At 40.2% G+C, this 22,467-nt stretch overlaps 1 protein-coding gene across 1 annotated transcript in view; it reads right to left on the reverse strand.

The window, feature by feature from the left end:
• FMN2 (formin 2) overlaps positions 1–20,163 on the reverse strand; it is a 280,120-nt gene extending 259,957 nt beyond the window's left edge. Inside the window, exon 1 of the mRNA XM_072141131.1 lies at positions 18,776–20,163. Coding sequence (XP_071997232.1) covers positions 18,776–20,012 — 1,237 coding nt within the window. The 5' untranslated portion in view covers positions 20,013–20,163. The remainder of the gene's footprint in view (positions 1–18,775) is intronic.
• Positions 20,164–22,467: the final 2,304 nt, after the last annotated feature.

Here is a 22,467-nt window from a genome sequence, read left to right on the forward strand (position 1 = left end):
TTCTTTCTTTAATTTAATTTTAAACAGCGCCGCTGGAGTATAGTACACCTGGTGCAAAACATTAAAGTACCATATTTACTTGAGTATAAGCCGACCCCAGTATAAGCCGAAACCCCTAATTTTACCACCAAAAACTAGAAAAACCTATTGACTCGAGTATAAGCCGAGGGTGTGAAATGCATTGATCACATATCCCTCCAGTATATAGCCAGCAAGCCCCCAGTAGTATATAGCCAGCAAGCCCCCAGTAGTATATAGCCAGCAAGCCCCCAGTAGTATATAGCCAGCAAGCCCCCAGTAGTATATAGCCAGCAAGTCCCCAGTAGTATACAGCCAGCAAGTCCCCAGTAGTATACAGCCAGCAAGTCCCCAGTAGTATATAGCCAGCCTGCCCCCAGTAGTATACAGCCAGCCAAGCCTGTCCCCTGTAGTATACAGCCATCCCAGCCTGCCCCTTGTAGTATACAGCCAGCCCAGCCTGTCCCCAGTAGTATATAGCCAGCAAGCTCCCAGTAGTATATAGCCAGCAAGTCCCCAGTAGTATATAGCCAGACTGCCCCAGTAGTATATAGCCAGCCTTCCCCCAGTAGTATACAGCCAGCCCAGCCTGCCCCCTGTAGTATACAGCCATCCCATCGGGCCCCTTGTAGTATACAGCCAGCCCAGCCTGCCCCCAGTGGTATACAGCCAGCAAGTTCCCAGTAGTATATAGCCAGCCTGCCCCCAGTAGTATACAGCCAGCCCAGCCTGCCCCCAGTAGTATACAGCCAGCCCAGCCTGCCCCCTGTAGTATACAGCCAGCCCAGCCTGCCCCTTGTAGTATACAGCCAGCACAGCCTGCCCCCAGTAGTATATAGCCAGCAAGTCCCCAGTAGTATATAGCCAGCAAGTCCCCAGTAGTATATAGCCAGCAAGTCCCCAGTAGTATATAGCCAGACTGCCCCCAGTAGTATACAGCCAGCCTAGCCTTCCCCCTGTAGTATACAGCCAGCCCAGTGGGCCCCTTGTAGTATACAGCCAGCCCAGCCTGCCCCCAGTAGTATACAGCCAGCCCAGCCTGCCCCCAGTAGTATACAGCCAGCCTAGCCTTCCCCCTGTAGTATACAGCCAGCCCAGCGGGCCCCTTGTAGTATACAGCCAGCCCAGCCTGCCCCCAGTAGTATACAGCCAGCCCAGCCTGCCCCCAGTAGTATACAGTCAGCCCAGCCTTCCCCCAGTAGTATACAGCCAGCCCAGCCTGCCCCCAGTAGTATACAGCCAGCCCAGCCTGCCCCCTGTAGTATACAGCCAGCCCAGCCTGCCCCCAGTAGTTTACAGCCAGCCCAGCCTGCCCCCTGTAGTATACAGCCAGCCCAGCCTGCCCCCAGTAGTATACAGCCCACCCAGCCTGCCCCCAGTAGTATACAGCCAGCCCAGCCTGCCCCATGTAATATACATTGTGCCCAGCCTGCCCCCAGTAGTATACAGCCAGCCCAGCCTGCCCCGTGTAGTATACAGCCAGCCCAGCCTGCCCCATGTAGTATACAGCCAACCCAGCCTGCCCCCAGTAGTATACAGCCAGCCCAGCCTGCCCCCACTAGTATACAGCCTGCCCAGCCTGCCCCGTGTAGTATAAAGCCAGCCCAGCCTGCCCCCAGTAGTATACAGCCAGCCCAGCCTGCCCCCACTAGTATACAGCCTGCCCAGCCTTCCCCCGTGTAGTATAAAGCCAGCCCAGCCTGCCCCCAGTAGTATACAGCGAGCCCAGCACTAAAAAAATAAACTTATATACTCACCCTCCGGCAGCCCCGATGCGTAGCGCTGCTCCCACGTTGTCCGAGCGGTTCCTCTTCTGGCTTCCGCGCCCCTCTTCTGTCTTCAGTAACATCCTGCAGTCATGCCCTTCCCGGCCGGCAGGCGCATATTATGATGCGTCCGCTGCTGACATATGGCGGAGCCCTACAGGATGTTCCCGAAGAAAGAAGACAGAAGAGGACCCCCGCTGACATTGGGGGAGCAGCTTTAAGTGCTGGGCTGGCTGTATTGACTCGTGTATAAGCCGAGTTGAGGATTTTCAGCAAATTATCAGATATGTAGTCTCCCTGTTGATGTTACTTACATTAGATGTTACACCATTCAGAAACCTTAGACATTCCTTTAGGGTAGTGGTTGGACAGTCTGTAAGTGCCAATTGTAGACAATGGAAAGTCGGGAATATTCGGGAGTATAGATCTTCCTGGTTTTACTATCTATCAATCTTATTAGTATTGATTTTGCTTGTAAGTGACCCTTCACTAGTAGCTGGTTTGACCAGGGTCTTACTTTTGCTTTTCCACACAAACTTTCTTTACACTACTTGGACGGCTGATAAGTGTTCCACTTTTAGAAACTTTGGGATTTTCATCCCATGTTTTAACTGGCTGGGTGTTGCTTGCCAGAATAGGCCTTGGGGTCTGTATCTTGCTTCGTTTTTGTAGTGGTGTAGTTTAGAAAATGGGTTCCTTGTTGAGGTTTTATTCTTTATTCCTCTGCAGTTGTCATGCCATGATGTCTACACATTAGACTGCACATGTCTATATTTCTGTATATACTCGTGTATAAGCCGAGTTTTCCAAAAATGTGCTGAAAATCTTCAACTCGACTTATACACGGGTCAATAGCCAGCCCAGCACTTAAAAAAAAAAAAAATTATATACTCACCCTCCCGTGGCCCCGATGCGCATCGCTGCTCCTCCGATGTCCGCGCTGCTCCCCCGATGTCAGCGCGGGTCCTCTTTTGTCTTCTGTCTTCCACAGGGCGCCGCCATGTTCTTCTCCCGGCCGTCGCATAGTATGACGTCAGCAGCGGCAGCGTCATACTATGCGCCTGCAGGCCGGGAAGAACATGGCGGCACCCTGCAGAAGACAGAGACAGAAGAAGATAGAAGACAGAAGAGGACCCGCGCTGACATCGGGGGAACAGCGCTGCTGGCTGGGCTGGTTGCATACTACTGGGGGCAGGTTGGGATGGCTGTATACTACTGGGGGCAGGCTGGGCAGGCTGTATGCTACTGGGGGCATGCTGGCTGTATACTACTGGGGACTTGCTGGCTGTATACTACTGGGGACTTGCTGGCTATTTACTTGGGGGGGTCTGTGATCAATGCATTTCCCACCCTCGGCTTATACTTGAGTCAATAGGTTTTCCCAGTTTTGATGGTAAAATTCGGGGTCTCGGCTTATACTCGGGTCGGCTTATACTTGAGAATATACGGTACTCCATTAATCTTAATCCTATAGATTTCCTATAGTTTAGCAAAACAAGGTATTTATAAAATCAGGAAACATTTCATTGTAGGTAGAGAGCTAATTTTTTTATAATGTCCTGGGTACAATATATTCGGGACAATATTTTCAGTTTTCACTGGACTAGTCACTGGGCACCATTTTCTTGGAATGCAGCTGTGGAGTCAAAATGCTCACTATACTGTTTGATAATTTTATTGAGGGTGTAATTTTGAAAAATGGGTCTCTATTCAGGAGATCTTTCCTCTTTCTTTGTACATCAGGGGATTTGCAGAGTAACTGAAAAGTATTAAAGCAAAATATGCTCTGCAAAAAGCCAAGTACAGTATTGCATTTAGCGTAGTTCTGCATTCAAGATCAATTGTGTAATAGACTGTGGGGTGCATGTTCCCTTTTACCCCTTAGGAAAATAAAATTTTGGGGGACAAAACAGTATTTAATATTTAATCATTATTTTTTTCATTTTTACAAGCCATTGCTAATCAAACAGCTAAAGTGTTCTGTCACTTTGAATTCACCAAATTTACCTCACAGGCATCAATGGTGCACAGACCCGCTGTATGGGTAACACGGTGGTTTAGTGGTTAGCCATAAAGCCTTGCAGCGTACGGGGACCTGGGTTTAAGTCCCAGGGTCAACATTGCAAACAGTTTGTATGTTCTCTCCGTGTTTGCCTGGGCTTCCTCCGGTTTCCTCCCACACTCTAAAACATACTGGTAGGTTGATTAGATTATGAGCTCCATTGGGGACAGGGACCGATTTAACAAGTCCTGTGAAGCGCTGCATAATCTGTGTGTGCTATATAAATAAAGAAATGATTAGAATGTACACCTAAGAATGTAGCATATATAGGTCTATGATTCTGTTTTGCTGTTGCTGGAGCACCTTAATTCCCTCTCCCACTCCCTGAGGATAAACAAGCTTTTATGCTATTATACCATATCCTATGATAATCTTTTCTTTGAAACACTAGTGGGGTTAAAATGCTACCTATATCTTTACAAATTCCTCAATGGTTATAATTTCCAAAACAAGGTTACTCTGTTTTTACTGTTCTAGTATCTCAGGAGGTCTTCATATGGTAAGTGTGAAAATTTTAATATTTGAAAAAAAAAACACATGCAAAAACACATGCAACAATATTTTCAAATCCAACCTCATAAAAACAGGGTACAAATGTGATCAAAAAGAAATATTTACGCCAACATGATACCAATAAAAAGTACAACCTGTCCCACTAAAAAGTTCTAAAACAGCTCAGCCAAAAAAAATTATGATCATATGATCATAGAACATGGTGATACAAAAAAAAGTGAATTTCTCACCAAATGAGTTCTATATTCTGTAAAACAAGTCAAACCTAAAAAAGCTATATAAATAATTTATCGTCATTATCGCGGTGACCCATAGAACAAAAATAACATTATTTTTATGGTAATGGTGAATGTCCCAAAAAAAAATCTTATGCAGGAATTAATGGTTTTATTTATCCTCCTCCAATAAAATTGCATCAATTAGCTATAGGTGCCCCACAATGTTGTACCTGAAAAATTTATCTCATCCCACTTGATAAAAACCTCCATACATTCACATTAAAAAAGTTTTAATTTTGTAGCCTGTACAATATGATAATCCAAATCTGCTCTGAATGGCGCCCCTTATTCTATAAAATCAAGAGAAAGGACAGCAATCCACACTAATCCCTCCAGGGGTTTGGTGCCCGCAGCCAGAAGTCCAGGCGTTCTGAACTTCAAAAGCAGCACATTGGGAGGAGGAAGCCACAGCACCGAGGAATAGGATATGAAGAAGTCTTTATTGGTGCATCATCAAGGCATAAAAAAGCGATGTTTCGATTCTAATGCGAATCTTTTTCAAGCATAATTAAATAAAGTTAAAGTCCCCTAAACACAAATATTCCCGATACACATACAATAAAGTGAAAAAAACACAAAATCGCCAAAAAAACCCACATATTTGGTATCGCCGCGTCCATAACAATCCGTACAATAACTCAGAAATATTATTGGACCCGCTCGGTGAACGCCGTAAAAACAAAACCCGAAAAACACGCCAAAAATGTAAATTTTTCATAAAATCTCTACACAAAAATGTTCTAAAAAGTGTTCTAAAAAGTGTTCTAAAAAGTGATCAAAAAAAGTTATGGTACCACTCAAAAGAACAACTCAACACGTAAAAAATAAGCCCTAAACTAGCTCTGTCAACCAAAAAATATTAAAGTTACGTCTCCGAAAAGATGGCAATGCAAAAACAAATGAGATTTCCTGTATATTAGTTTTTATCCAGTAAAATCGTAAAAATAAATGAAAAACTATATAAATGAGGTATCACTTTAATCGTAGTGACCTATAGAATGAAGATAATATAATATTTTTAGTGTACGGTGTACAACCCCAAAAAAATATGAAAAGAAAGTAAACCAAAATTGACATTTTTCTTTTCACCCATACATTCAAGAGTTAATAAAATCTCATCAATAAGCTAATGACCCACTAAAATGAAGTAATGTAAAGTGCATCTCATGTTGCAAAAAATAAGCCCTTATATGTCCAAATTGCCAAAAAAATAAAGATTGTATAGCCAATAAAAAGTGACAATGCATAATCTGCTCTGAATGGCGCAGCTTCCCTTCGATGCCCTGGCGTGTGCCCATACAGCAGGTTACCACCACATAAGAGGTATTATTATATACGGAAGAGATTGGGTATCATATTTTGTGGAGCGTTTTGGTATTTTATCCACTGAGAATTTGTACATTTTTTGAAAAACACATTAATTTAGCCAAAAGAATTTTACTTTCAAAATTGCATCCAATTTTGTTTTAACCCCTGTAAAACAATTAAAGGGTTAACAAACTTCATAAAAGTTGTTTTACGTACGTTGAGGGGTGTAGTTTCTATAATGGGGTAATTTATGGGGTTTTCTTTTATTTAGGTCTCGCAAAGTGATTTGAAACCTGAGCAGGTCCCTCAATAGCAGGATTTTGCGTTTTTTATGAAAATGTGAAAAATCGCACCTAACGTTCAAAGGCCCATAACATCCTACAAAAATAAGAGTATGCATAAAAAACCATGTCCACATAATTAGACATTTACTGAATGTTAGTTATTATGTTTTTTTTAGGTTATGACTATGTATGGAAAAAGTAGAACATTTTTGAAGTTCGAAAATCGAGAATTTTTCCAAATTTTCACCAAATATCTGATTTTCTCAAAATGCAAAACATACCACCAAAATTTTTCAACTAACCTGAAGTACAATGTGTCACGAGAAAACAATTTTAAAATCACTTGGATATGTTAAAGCGTTCCGAAGTTATAACCACTTGTAGTGACACAGGACAGATTTGAAAAAATGGGCCGTGTCAGGAAGGTGAAAAGTGGCATCAGCGTTAAGGGGTTAAACCATTAGGGATTAGCGTATCCAGCTTGAATATCCATCTCTGCCTTTGACATGCATTTAATATAATTGCCCCCTCTCCAATTCTTTTTCACTTGTTCAATGCCAAACATTACACTTCCTTCGATTTTTTCATTGTGTTTTTCTTTATAATGGCGTGATAGTGGGTGGCCATCAAATTGTTTTTTTATATTTCGCAAATGTTCTTTTATCCTTATGTTAAGTTTTCTTTTTGTCCTTCCGATATAACTTTTTCCACAATATATAATGCAATATATAACTCCTTTTGTATTGCAGCTGATATGATGTTTAATTGAGAAGGGGTTACTCTTATTTCCGAACGAATGTATTATGGATCTTGCCTTTGTGCTCTTACATACTGTACAATGTCTGCACGGATAAAAACCTGGTTGTTTCAGAAAGTTGTTATTGTATGTTCCAGAATTAGTTGTTTGTTTCGGTGCTATCATATTTCCCAAATTCTGTGCTTTTCTGAACACGAATTTTGTTTTTTTGGAATATATTCACCAATGGTTTTATCCTGCTTAAGAATGCTCCAATGTTTTTCAATAATTCGTTTGAAAATAAAATAATCTTTTGAGAATTGTGTGATTATTGGAATATTCACTATATCATCTTTTTCATTTTCTTTTGAGGAGCTTCCTTTTGTATCTCGCCCAGTGGCCAACAAGGTATCTCTAGGAATGTTGGCTATTTCAGTTCTTACTGACCTGATAGAGTCTAGCTCATATTCTTTCTGAATAAATTTATTTTCTAGATGGTCAGCTTCTGTCAAGAAGTCATCCAATTCAGTGCAATTTCTACGATGGCGTAGGAATTGACTCTTGGGGATGTTGTCAAGCCATATGGGCAGATGACAGCTATTTTTTAACCCCTTCGCGCTCCGCGGCGGATATATCCGCCACGGAGCGCAGTGACTTAGCGCTCAGTGGCGGATATATCCGCCACGGCTCCTATGCCGGCTCGGCTCTGGATCAGAGCCGAACCGGCATCGGGAAACACGGGGTGCCGGCTGTAACTAATAGCCGGCACCCCAGTGTAACACCCGCGATCGGAGTTGTCTCCGATCGCGGGTGCTTAACCCGTTAGATGCCGCGGTCAGCGCGACCGCGGCATCTAACAAGTATCTGGGGGGTCTTTCCCCCACGATCGGCCCCCCCGAACCGTTTTCGGGGGGCGCCGATCGTTGCTATAGTAACTCTGGGGTCCGATCTGGACCCCAGAGTTACTAGCAAGAATTGCCAGTAAGATGGCGTCTGTGACGTCATCTTACTGGCAAAGTGCCAGCCTATGCAAGTGCATAGGCTGACACTGATAATACTCTGCAATACATGAGTATTGCAGAATATTATCATGAAGAAGCAATCAGAAGATTGCTTCTTCATGTCCCATGGTATAAAAGTGAAAAAGTAAAAAAAAAAGTTATTCAATAAAAAAATAAAGTCATAAATCACTAAAAATGCCCCAAACCCCCAAAACATATAAAGAGACATATAACTCAAAAAAAAAGTCTAAATCATAACACAAACCCCACATATATAGTATCACCGCGTCCGTAACAACCCGTAGAATAAAAGTAAATCATTATTGAACCCCCACGATAAACGCCGTAAAAAAAACTGTTATAAACCCTCCAAAAATTATGATTTTTACCTTTTCAATCCCACAAAAAATGATATAAAATGCGACCAAAAAACCATATGTACTCAGACATGATACTGGTGCAAAGTACAACATGTCCCGCAAAAAACAAGCCATCAACCAGCTCCGTAGCCAAAAACGTAACAAAGTTATGCCACTTGGAAGATGGCAATACAAAAATTATAGATTTTTCCCCACATTAGGGTTTTGTTTGACAAATTTAGTAAAACGTAAGAAAAAATATTCATGTCTGGTATCCCCGTAATCGTATCAACCCATAGAATAAAGATAACATGACTATTAGTCTATACGGTGAACACCAAAAAAAAAAAAGTCAAAAATCCAGTACAGAATTGATGCTTTTCTACTCCTGCCCTCAAAAAAAGTTCCTAAATTTTCAACAATAGGTGATACCAACCCCAAAATGGTAACAATGGAAAAAGCATCTCATCCCGCAAAAAAAATGCCGTCACATGCCCCAATAACGAAAAAGCGAAAATTTTATAGCCTTCAAAAGGGGCCAATGAGGAAACTAAATTCCTGGCAGCTGCAGCGCCCTCCTTCCCTTCTGCGCCTCGCTGTGCCCCCATAAAACAAGTAACGGCCACATGTGGGGGGTCTTTGTACTCAGGAGAAATTGCAGAACAAATTGTATGGTGGGTTTTCTCTTTTTATATTTTGGAAATGTGTAAATTTTGGTGCTAAATGAACGTATAAGGGAACAATATGACCATTCTAAATTTCACCTCCATTTTGATTCAATTACTATGAAGATCTCAAGGGGTTAACAATCTTCGTAAAAGCTGTTTCTGATAGCTTGAGGGGTGCAGATTTGAAAATGGGTTGGTTATATAGGGGGTTTTGATGCTAAATATGTAAAATTTCATTCAAAACTGTATTTATCCCCAAAATAGTCAATTCTGAAAATCCGGAAAAGCGATATTCTATTTGCAAGCCGCGTGACGTCAAAATAAATTATCCAGATATTTCAGAAATTATGAAAATGTAAAGTAGACAAATGGGAAATGTTATTCAGCAACTTATTTAGCTGGTAAATCTATCTGCCTGAAAACGTGATGATTTAGAATTTCGAAAATGGCAAATTTTTCAAAAAATTCATCACATTTTCTTTTTTTTGTAAATAAACGCAAAACTTATCTGCCAAAATTTACCACTAAAATGAAGTACAACATGTGGGGAAAAAACAATCTCAGAATCGTTTTGATAAGTAACAGTGTTCAAAAGTTATAACCATATAAAGCGAAGCAAGTCAGAATCCAAAAAATCGGGCTGAGCCTTAAGCTGTAAAATGGCTGCGTCCTTAAGGGGTTAAAATCAAGCTGTTGATGTCAGTTGGTTTATTGTATGTTTTAGTTTTAATTTTTCCTTTGTCGACATAAACTGTTAGATCCAGAAAATGTATTTCTTCCTGGCTATGGGTTGAAGTGAACTCCATAAACAAGGGGTTTACATTTACCTCCCTTAGGAATCTTTTTAGGGATTCTTCCCCTCCAGCCCAAATAAAGATGACATCATCGATAAACCTATGCCATAGGACCAAGTCCGCACCGAGCTCGCCAGTGGGATAGATGTTTTCTTCCTCCTACGCCCTACGTATAAATTGTCGTAGCTCGGCGCGAACTTGGTCCCCATAGCTGTTCCCCATTTCTGTTTATAAAATTCGTCCTCGTAGAGAAAATAATTATGATGCAATATAAATAAGAATCGATTATAAAATTGATTTGGGACTCAGGTAAGTCGTTTGTTTTTTTGTAAGAAATGTTTTGTAACAACCTTTGTAATGTTCGATCACAGTATATAGTTATGTGATGTCTAATGTTCCCAAAATATAGTGGGGTTGCCATACAATGTCCTTTAATTGTTCTAAAATGTGTTTGGTATCTCGTAGGTATGCTGGTAGCATAGATACGTACTTTTGGAGTTGATGATCCACATATTGAGATAAATTTGAGGTCAGGCAATCGATGCCCGATACAATAGGGCGTCCGGGTGGGTTGATACAAGACTTATGAATATTTGGTAAGTAATATAATACCGCCAAATGCGGATTTTGATTGTTAATGAAATCGTATTCCTGTTTTGTTAAAATACCTAGAGATTTACCTTTTTTGGAAAGGATGTCCAACTCTTTTTTATATTGATTTGTTGGATCAGCTTTTAATTAATTTTAATTTTTAATTTTTTAATTTTTCATAAGTACGGCTATCCCCAAATATGCGTTGTGATTCTTTGTTGTAATCATCTTGATTTAATATAACTATACTCCCCCCTTTATCAGCTGGACCTATCACTATTTGTTCATTTGTTTGCAAGGATTTGATGGCTTCGATTTCTTTCCTAGTTAAATTATTACCATAAATAGACAGTTTTTTTGTTGTTGTTACCTTCTTTATGTCACGGACCACTAGGTGTTGAAAAGTATTCATGGCCTCTGAATATTCGTTTGATAGGTGAAAGGCAGATATGTTTTTAAGAGAAGTGTGGATATATTGATTGGTGTTGGTCTGATTCGTTATATTTGGGGTTTTTTTGAGAAAGTATTTTTTTAAAGCTAGATTACGCATGTATTTCTTAACACCAATGAAGGCATTACATTTATCAAATTTGCTGGTGGGCGCAAATTTTAACCCTTTATTCAATAGAGTATTTCATGTGGTGTCAGAGTGTATTTACTCAAATTGTAGATCTTTTGTCCCGTATCATTCTCCTTCGGGTCTCTGATGGTTATTGGAGTCTTTTTCTTTTTGGAGAGTTTCCCCCTACAACCCCTTTTGTTCCTTTTGTACGGTTTACATGAAAAGAATCTTGTATGTTTTCTGTCTTTGTTTTGGGTATGTTTAGTGGCATTTCTTGTGTCCATTCTAGCTGTGTGATTTTGTTTATTTCTACTTTTCTTCCGCGGCATATTTGGTAATGTATGTATGTTTTTAACGGTATTGTTTATTTGGGCATTTGAATTGTTTTCTAATTGTGCAGTGTTTTGATCAATTTCTTCCATGCTACCATTCGGTATGTCCAGTGTCCCAAATCTGTTCTGAGTTGGAATGGGGGACAAGATGTGGCTGTGTTCACAATTAAAGAAATTGTGATGGTCAGGGTTATGTTCCCCACCTGTATTTGGTACAGGAATGTTAGATATTTCATTTTGCATAGTGGGATATATACTTATGTTATTTATATTTATATCCTCCGCAGATGTATAATCCAAGGTATGATAGCTCACCTGTGAAGCATCTAATTGTGTTTCATTAGTAGGTGTTTCTAGGGGCTTTAAGTTAGTGTTACTGTGGGGTACCCAGTCCCTGGAAAATTTGTGTCTCTTTTTTTCATAATTTCTTCCTCTTTCTGTCTCATTCGTTTTTTTATATTACTTGCTAAGAGGACAATATCTGGGTGTTCTTTATGTGGTTTAATCTGTTCAAATAAAAGCTAATATCTGTTCATTAACTTTCGTTAACTGCACCCACCTTTTTTCAATAATAAAGCGAACAGTGCGTTTTGAAAATTGATGAAACATATCGTTCCATTCCTGGAGGATTGTATCGTCCCCCATATCTGATGCTAAATATTTGTATACAATTAAACCTTTCGGCACTGCATCATACTCAAGGTATTTTTAAAGCGATGCTATCTCCCAGAGAGTTTTCATTTCCATTAACAAATCCTTGTCTAATGATTTTAGAGCTATTTTGGTGTTATTAATGATTTCATCCCTAGTTGGACCTTCCCTGGATGAGTTGGGGAGATTGAAAAATGATTGGATGTTGTTAATACGTTCTTTTCTGTCGAACCATAATTCACTCATTTTGTAAGTGATACAATATTTGCTGCCTTAGTGTAATGTGAGGGCACAAACGTGAGTTTGGGTTGAAAAAAATATATATTTGATATACATTAAGATACATTATCTTAGTTATATTCCAGTACATAAGGGGCAGAATTTTAGTAGTTAGATTCCAGTACATAGGGGGCAGTATTATAGCAGTTAGCAGTTATATTCTTGTACATGGGGGGGGGGGGGGGCAGTATTATAGTAGTTATATTCTTAAACATAGGGGGAGTAGTATAATAGTCATATTCCAGTACATAGGGGCAGTATTATAGTAGTTATAATAGCAAACAAGACTGTTAAAACGTTTTGAAAAGTTTAATCTTCATAGTAAAAAATCTTTACTTGATGCAATAGATATACATGGATATTAAAAAATGACAAAATAGCGATTACTGTTCCCTGTCTGGAATACATTCAATGGGAGCCCCTACCAGATTTTGCACCCAGGGGCACCACAGTGATTGCTGTGGGAGCTGTATATAGTGATTGCTGTGTGAGCTGTATATAGTGATTGCTGCGGGAGCTGTATATAGTGAATACCGGGCGCTGTGTAGAGTGATTACTGGGGAGGTTGTATATAGTTATTGCTGGGGAGCAGTATATAGCGATTGCTGTTCCCTGTCGGGAATACATTCAATTTGGGCCCCCACCAGATTTTGCACCCAGGGGCCCCACAGTGATTGCTGGGGAAGCTGTATATAGTGATTGCTAGGGGGCTTCATATAGTTATTGCTGGAGAGCAGTATATAGCGATTGCTGTTCCCTGTCTGGACTACATTCAATGGGAGCCACCACCAGATTTTGCTCCCAGGGGCCCCCACCAACCTTATTCCAGCCCTGGAAGTATCATAGTATCATAGTTTATACAGTTGAAAAAAGACACATGTCTATCAAGTTCAACCAAGGAAGGAATTGGATGAGGAAGGGATTTATAGGAAACAATTCTATATAACATAAGCATCAATTTTATTTAGGTGTAAAAAGGCATCTAGACCCTTCTTGAAGCTCTCTGCTGTGAACAGCACCTGAGGCAGGCTATTTAACAGATTGACAGTTCTCTTGTAAAAAATCCCTGTAGCCTCTGGTGATTAAACCTTGATTTCTCCAGACGAAGATAGTGCCCCCTCGTCTTTTGATTTGATTTAATCTGAAACAACTTACCACCATATTTTTTGTATGGACCATTCATATATTTATATAAATTAATCATATTCCAATATAGTCGTCTCTTTTCCAGACTAAATAAATCTAGTTGCTTTAATCTTTCCTCATTCCTGAGACCATCCATACCCCTCATCATTTTTGTGGCTCTTCGTTGAACCCTCTCCAGCTCCAGGGGATCCTTTTTATGGATTGGAGCCCAGAACTGGACAGCATATTCCAGGTGAGGCCAAACCAATGCCTTGTACAGTGGTAATACTGCATCCCTATCATGAGAGTCTATACCACTTTTGATACATGACACAATCTTGCTGGCTTTAGAGTAATCAGTCACAACCTGATAACACTGACACCAAGGTCTTCTGAACATGGCAGAGTACCTCTTTGTTTCCCTTCTTTTCTCCTACCCAGAGGTACAAGCTAAAAGAAGTAGGCAGGTCTTGAGGAAAAAGGGGATAATAATATGGAAATTAGAATATGTGCCCAGTGAGCAGTTTCAGCTTGTATGCATTTGTTTGTGAGTGTATTTGCACTGTTTGTCCATGTACACTACATGCAGGGTATATATCAATGCTGGTGTACTGTACTGTTTGTTTGCCAGTTTCTCTTCTCCATGCAGCAAGTGCCAGCTTCACCAGCAAAATAAGTGTTCTGCTAATCACTTAGCAAAAGAAAAAGAGCCAAGGGACGCTCAATGTGCAGGTTATATTTCACTACTGATTGGGTGTCAGGTATGTAGACTATTATGCTCACCTTGTTGAGTTGTGCTGATGGCACAACTCATATATGCATTTAAGTATGTATAGTGTAGCGCTGCCTCCGGGGTTTTTTTTCCTCGGTGTGAATACCAACCAAACTAGTAGAGAGATGCACTTTTCCCAATAATCCGGAAAAATGATGATAAAGCTCTCCCATGGGTTCAACAAAAAGAGGACCTGGCGCGGTACATTCTAAGGTTTATTAATCCATAAAATCAAAACGTGTTTCGGAACCGGAACGGATCCTTCATCAGTTGTATACAACTGAGCCCATGAGCCCTCTTCATACAGTATTAGCAACTCCGCGAGCTCTAAGTGAATAGCAGAGAGATGCACTTTTCCCAATAATCCGGAAAAATGATGATAAAGCTCTCCCGTGGGTTCAACAAAAATAGGACCCGGCACGGTACGTTCTAAGGTTTATTAATCCATAAAATGATACAACTGATGAAGGATCTGTTCTGAGTCCGAAACGTGTTTTGTTTTTATATCATTTTATGGATTAATAAACCTTAGAACATACCGCGCTGGGTCCTTTTTTGTTGAAACCACGGGAGAGCTTTATCATCATTTTTCCGGATTATTGGGAAAAGTGCATCTCGCTGCTAATTCTGTATGAGGAGGGCTCATGGGCTGAGCCCTTTTCATACAGATATGCCGATTTTGAAGCAAACAACCACTGTTAATACCCGTGATCTGCGCTAGCAGCATTTGCGGGCAATAACTCGCCATCTTTCATACGATTGTCGCTCCTCGTAAAGCCATTGGGGAGCAGCAATCATTTGCCATGAAAGTCTCAAGCTTTCTAGGACCCGAAGTTGTATGGCTTCCGTATATTCATTGCAATGTGCCAGTGTAATGAATCCTATGTAAAAACTCCATATAGTGCAATACAGTATTATTGCAGTATATGGTAGGAACAATCAGACTGTCTATGGTTAAAGTACCTTAGATAGTCTTATCAAAATAGTAAAAAAAAAAAAATTAAAAAAGAAAAAATAATAATACTGATGTAAAACTGATGTAAAACTAGAACAGATGTAAAACTAAATAAAGAGTAAAAATTACAAACATGTTAGGTATTTCCCCGTGTCCCAAGCTATTTATTCCCGAGTGTGAACCCCATGACATAATATATTGCCCAAATGTTTGAAATTCAACATTTACACTGTTTTACATCACATAAAAAATGTAATAAAAAGTGATCAAAAGGTTGCACAGTCCTCAAAATGGTAGCAATAAAAAGTCAAGGTACTTTATTACAAACAAGTATTGCATATTACCCAGAATAATATCAAAGGATAAGGGACACATTCACAATACATACACAGGTTTATACAGACCAGTGAATTTATTGTGTATGTGTCCCTTGTCCTCTGTTATTCTTTTGGGTAATATGCAATAATTGTTTGAATTCAAATACCATAACTTGTTCTAAGGACTATGCTTTCTATACCTTCTTCATCTATTTAAACTAGTGAGGGTACATTGGGTCCGTGCCCCCTATTCTTTTTATCGGTGTCCATTACAAACATACCAAAGGCTGTCCATTCAAAAATGTTTACACATCCACATCCATAATCTACATTAATCCCCCTAAGTACATCATCCCACCATCCCTCTCACCACAACCAGTATTTTCCACTAAAAAGCACACCCCCCTAATTGAACCCCTCTCACACATTCTAACAATATGTAGGCACATGGATACATAGCCCCAAACATCCAACAACTACATTTAAATTATCCCATTCTTGGCACCCCACAAACATCTCTCCATATCTCCACAAGCTAATATTCAATAGCACCTTCACATCACATCCACTTAACATACCTGGTCCAAACATTCAAAAACACTTTCAAATTACATTGCCTACGATTTTGACCACCTCACAAGTACTAGAGGGAACAGAAAGGAGCAGACTTGAAGACACTAAATAAAAACAAAAGGAGGTGTTTCTTTTACAATAGGTTTGACTGGACAATTTAGAGAGGGACTGATAATTGACACTGATGAGAACAAACTCACAAGCAGTCCTGATGGCGTTCACATGATCATCCGGACAATGCAGAAAATGCTCAGGTAATAATAATAATTCTTTATTTATATAGCGCACACAGATTACGCAGCGCTGCACAAAGCATGTCAAATTGGTCTCTGTCCCCATGGGGCTCACAATCTAAACAACCGTATGTTTTGGAGTGTGGGAGGAAACCGGAATACCCAGAGGAAACCCACTCAAACACAGAGAGAACATACAAACTCTTTGCAGATGTTGACCTTGTATGGGGTTTGAGCCCAGGACCCCAGCACTGCAAGGCAGAAGTGCTACTCATTCAACCACCGTGCCACTGACCAAGCCTTCTCCATGAACAGGAACTATAGGTTCTTTACATACTGCATAAAAAGTTGCTGGCTGCAAATCCGATTTAAGTGTAATATAAAAAAGGGGTAGACCTGTTCTTGGAGCACTGTTTTTATTTTGATTTTGTAATTAAGTGAATTGAACTATAAAAAAAGGGTTAGAAGTTTCATTACTTTATTAGGCTGGGGACATGTGATTTTTTTGGTTAACGGGTGTAAAATCACTGTTAGCTTACCAGCAGTGAGTGACAGTAGCAGCATTATGAATGGGATTAATAAAATATTATCTGGATCCCATTCAGAAATTTACTGTGTAAAACAATTTCTAATTCAGATTTTGAATCTACAAAGTGTTAATTATTGCTGAGGAGTCTGCAACAATTTTAAAATGACCAGTGAAAAAGCAAATAATTACACTGATTTGTATTATGGTGTGGTGTATACAGGCACAGACTGGCCATATGACCCACTGTCTGGGGCCGGTCTGGGGCTGGGGGGCCCTTGAAAAATAAAAAAACATGTACCCACCTTTGCGATGTTCCCCTCGCAGCTCCGCTACTTGATGCAGTTCGGCATCGCACAGACTATGACGTTGGTAAGCGGCTGAAGTCAGTCTACGAGCCGCCGGCACGCACGGAGCTGTCAGAGGCAGGCTTTATACAGGGGATGGGGGGCTGGCTATATACTGGGGAGAAGCTGGCTGTATACTGGGCAAGATTGGCTGGCTATATACAGTTAGGCTGGCTGTATACTTGGGGGACTGGCTGGCTATATACAGGAGGGCTGGCTGGCTATATATTGGGAAGCTGGCTGGCTATATACAGAGGACTGATTAGCTGTATACAGGAGGGGCTGGCTGTATCCTGGGAGGACTGGCTGGCTATATACTGGAGGGTCTCCCAGGCTATATATGGGGAGGGGATGTCTGGCTTTATACTGGGAGGCTGGCTGTATACAGGGGGAGGGGGCTGTCTGGTTGTATACTGGGGAGGGGCTGGCTGTATACTGGGGAGAATGGTTGGCTATATACAGGGAGTCTGGCTGTATACTTGGGGGACTGGCTGGCTATATACATGAGGGCTGGATGGCTATATACTGGGGAGGCTGGCTATATACAGGGGACTGGCTGGCTATATACTTGGGGAACTGACTGGCTATTATTAGTAACCATATTCCCATAGCTAGGGGGCAGTATTATAGTATTTATAATTTTGTGCATAGGAGGCAATATTATAGTAGTTATATTCTTGTACATAGGGGGCAGCATTAGTTGTTATAATTTTTGTACATAGGGGGCAGTATTATAGAAGTTATATTCATGTACATAGCGAACAGTATTCTAGTAGTTCTATTCATGTACACCAGGGACAGTATTATAGTAGTTATATTCCAGCACATAGGGGCAGTATTATCATAGTTATATTCTTGTACATAGGGACAGTGAGTTTCTCCGATATGGGTTTCTATTGGATATCCCCAATTCGATCAAAGAAAGTTTGGCGCGGTCCGTTCCGTTAGTATTTTTTATTATATATAAAATCAAAATATAATAAAAACATAAAAAGCAAAACGCGTTTCGAACCCGTAACGGGTTCTTCGTCAGTTGCATTACGGAACGGACCGCGCCAAACTTTCTTTGATCGAATTGGGGATATCCAATAGAAACCCATATCGGAGAAACTCACTGTTCCCACACCGGACGGGCAAACCAACCGGAACCCCAAGAGGCTGCAGACCGCTCCAGTTTTAACAATACCTGCTATATGTGTTGTGCCATTTTGCGCAACTCAACAAGGTGAGTGTACACCTATACAAATTATTGATATCCAGCTATCCTGAGTTAACCTACACATCCAGCGCCCTTTTTTTTTTTGTCTCCTGTCCCCACTTTATCTTCTGTACATAGGGACAGAATTATAGTAGTTACATTCTTGTTTATCGGAGAAGGTATTGTAGTAGTTTTTTTTTTGTACATATATATATAAGTCAGTATTAAGCTGTGTTCTTTTAAAAAATAAGCTTTATTTCTGTATAAGGGAGGCAGTATGAGTCTCTTTCTCTGCGCTGTACATGTTGATTTAGACCATCTATAAAGAGTTTATGTGGGGCCACTTTTACAATTTTTTTCCAGGACCACTTTAAATTCCCATTCCGCCCCTGGTTGTATATTTAGTTATAATAATTAACCAGATATAGAACAACTAAATATAAATGTGTACTTTTCCATACAACCATTATAAAATGTACTATAGGGGTATAAATACAGATAAATAAATGAATGTGAATCTCTTTTACCTTGAAAGTCATTGGATAAACTGAAGGAAGATGCTGGAACACTTGAAGACTTCCTTTTAACGCAGTTTTCAGTTTCTATGTCTGAAATATTTGTTTTTGTTATGCTTTTATTCTGGGCCTTAATAAGCTCGTTTGTCCAGTCTGCAGATCGGCTTTTCTTTCCTTTTAAACCACTATGATTGTACTTCCTAATACCTGCAACATTTCTGGGAAAGAAATGTCCCCCATTAGAAACATTCCAAGAGGTGTGTTCTCTTTTAGCTGTATATGACAGGCCACGATCAGTAAAGTTTTTGGAGGCAGGGGAGCTTTCCTCAGAACCTTTTATAGTTCTTAAGAGTTGTTCAGCAAGTGTGTCAAACCCATTCTCTTCTTTTATACATTTATCATTACTCAGATTCTCCTTGACTGATAAATTGATCATGCATTCCTCCTCAGTTTCCTTTATTTGGGAAGGAGAGTGGTTCATGCCATTTGTTACAGCTTCCATCTCAGCTAAAGATAAGCAATGATTTTCATTAGAGATGCTTTCCTTTCTTTTAACTGGACATGCATCAATACTTGGAATTTCTTCATTCTTATGTGTCTGAATTTGAGAAAGAATGATTACCTTATTAGGTGCCAACTGATCACCTGCATCCCAAAATAATGTTTGAGAACTTGACGTGGGTCCTTGAAGAACTTTTGAGAGGTAATCTGTTTCCCCTTCCTCAGATTCCTTTTGAGAAAACTGCATTTTGATCGCCATCTGGATATCATAAAGCAAATCATCTTGCTCTGTGGCTGAATGGAAACTGTATATATCTGTATCAGACCCTGAACTGGTCTTTTGTCCTTCCTGGGTCTCATGGCCGACAGCTGCTGGGGATTTGATGATGTGAACATCTGTATCAGAAAGGCCTCCTTCATCAGCTGATATGCTTATTTCTGGTGTTTTGGTAGTCACTGAATGAGTGCTGTCTAGCTCATCTGTTTGCAGGTGTTGCCCTCCCAAGACATTGTCATTGGAACCACATGTGCCATCTTTAGATTTGGGCAGAGTCTTTCTAATTCTTAAATTAGAAAACACAGAAGCTCTGGATTCAGATTTGCTTTTCTTCTTACCGTGCGATTCACTGGACTTTACATGGCTTTTCCTGCCTCCTTTCTTGACAATCTCTCCATCTTCAGGCCTAGATTCCAATCTATCGCGTACATCAGCAGGAGATCTCTTTAGTTTACCATCCTGATTTCCCATTTTCTCAGGCACTGATATTTCCTAATAAATGCAACATTGTCCAAGCTTGCAGGAGCGATGCTGGAAGGAAATGAAGGTGCTTGATGCTGCGGGAGAGCAAGTGATGCTTTGTCTACGGCGGTGTCCCTCCTTCTGCTGCCTTTGTGCTAAATGAGCTGCTCTGCAATGACATGCTCAGTGTACAGCTGCACATTGCTGACGACTCCCACCCTACACTGCTCCCTGGAGAGACAAGCAACCATTTTTACAGCCTCCCTGTGTATACATGTGACAAGCCTCTGTTTTCTTTGCAAAATGTACATACCAAAAATAATCTGTGCAATCACAAAATCACCAATGATCAATATATAGGCATTTTCACAAGTACATACACTTATTTACTCATAAAATAAAAACAAATCATGGTCAGTTATTTACCCCTACAGTTTATTTTGGCCTCAAGGACGGCATCCTATTGTTTTCAAATCAGATGTTTCATTTTTTCTAGTTATATCTATAGAATGCTTCAACCTATCCAAGTGACTTTGAGATGGTTTTATTGTTAGATATTTTACTTCAGGTCAATGATATACATCACAAAAACAGAACTGAAAACAAGACAGAAATGATAATGCTCAGTAAGTGATCTAATGACTGTAAAATTGCAGGCTTTTCTACAATATACTACAACAAAAACTGACAAATAACCACAAGAGGAAAATCCATCACAAAAAGACATGCAATATAATGTGAGAACATAATCAAATTGTATTAAAGACAAGTTAAAAGAAGAAAAAAAACATCCCAGAGATTATTCCTAGACAGGAAAAAAGGATTTTCCAGCCAGAGTACCAAACACACATGGGCGCATTTACTAAGGGTTGTGGAGCGCACTTTTGTTGGACTGCGCTGGGATTTTGGCACATGCGACCCTTTTTTTGGCGCAGTTGCGCTGTCTTCCATGCGTCACAGTTTGGGGGGCGTGCCATCAGACAATCCAAAAGATTCGGACTGAGCGCAGGAGTCAACATTCAAAGTGTGTCGCAATCCAATGCAGTTACTTGCACCACTTAACCCCTTAAGGACGCAGGGTTTTTCGGCTTATTTCTCGCTCTCCAACTTCAAAAATCCATAACTTTCTCATTTTTACGTGTACAGACCTGTGTGAGGGCTTATTTTGTGCGTAACAAATTTTAATTTCCAATAATGTTATTAATTTTAACATGCCGTGTACTGCAAAGCTGAAAAAAAATTCCAAATGTGGAAAATTTTTTTTAAAAAACGCACGTGCGTCACGTTCTTGTGGGCTCAGTTTTTACGACTTTCACTCTTCGCTCCAAATAACATGCCTACTTTATTCTTTGGTTCGGTGCGATTGCGGTTATACCAAATTTATATAGGTTTTATTGTGTTTTAATACATTTTCAAAAATTAAACGAATGTGTACAAAAAAGAAAAACATTTTTTTTGCCATCTTCTGACGCTAATAACTTTTTCAAACTTTGGCGCACGGAGATGTGTGAGGGGTAATTTTTTTGCGAAATGAGGCGACGTTTTCATTGCTACCATTTTGAGGTCTGTGCGACATTTTGATCATTTTTTATTATATTTTTTATGTTATGTAAAAAGGTGTAAAAGTCGCATTTTGGACATTTGGCCGCCATTTCCCGCCTCGGAGGTCACCGCCGCCCGTAACCGTTTTTATATTTTGATAGATCGGGCATTTTGGGACGCGGCGATACCTAATATGTTTGTGATTTTTACTGTTTATTATGTTTTATATCCGTTCTAGGGAAAGGGGGGTGATTTGAACTTTTAATATTTTATTAATTTTTTTTATTTTTTAAACTTTTTTTTTTCACTATTTTTTAGACCATCTAGGATACATTTACACTATATGGTCAGATCGCTCCTACCATATACTGCAATACTACAGTATTGCAATATATGGCATTTTTGCACACTATACATTACAATGAGCCACAGGCTCATTGTAATGAATATGCAGAAGCCAGATGGCCTCGGGTCAAACGAAGACCCGAGGCTACCATGGCAACCGATCGCCCGCGCCCCGATCTTTTAAATGCCACCGGCGACTTTGCCCAAAATAGTTAATAGCCGCGATCGGTGTTATTAGCGGTGGGGGTTTTCTGCAATATGCAAAAACTCCCACCTTTGTATGAAGAGGACTCAACCCGTGAGCCCTCTTCATACATCCCTTATACCTCTGCGCCGTAGAGCTACGGCGCAGAGCGTTAAGGGGTTAAAAGATGGTGAACTGCGAGAGTCCTAGACTGGTGTTGCAACCAAAAAACACAAATCCATGGACTGATCTCGAGCAGTCCTTCACACAAGTACCATTACAAGTTTTACCCTGGCTGGAACCCTCTAAGACGACACCTCTGAAACGCCATCCTACAATTGGCCCTACACTAGCGATATGTCAATCAAAGTTAGTACGAGACAGACTTTTGCC

This window comes from Engystomops pustulosus, chromosome 3 (genome assembly GCF_040894005.1).
Source record: "Engystomops pustulosus chromosome 3, aEngPut4.maternal, whole genome shotgun sequence".
NCBI lineage: Eukaryota > Metazoa > Chordata > Amphibia > Anura > Leptodactylidae > Engystomops > Engystomops pustulosus.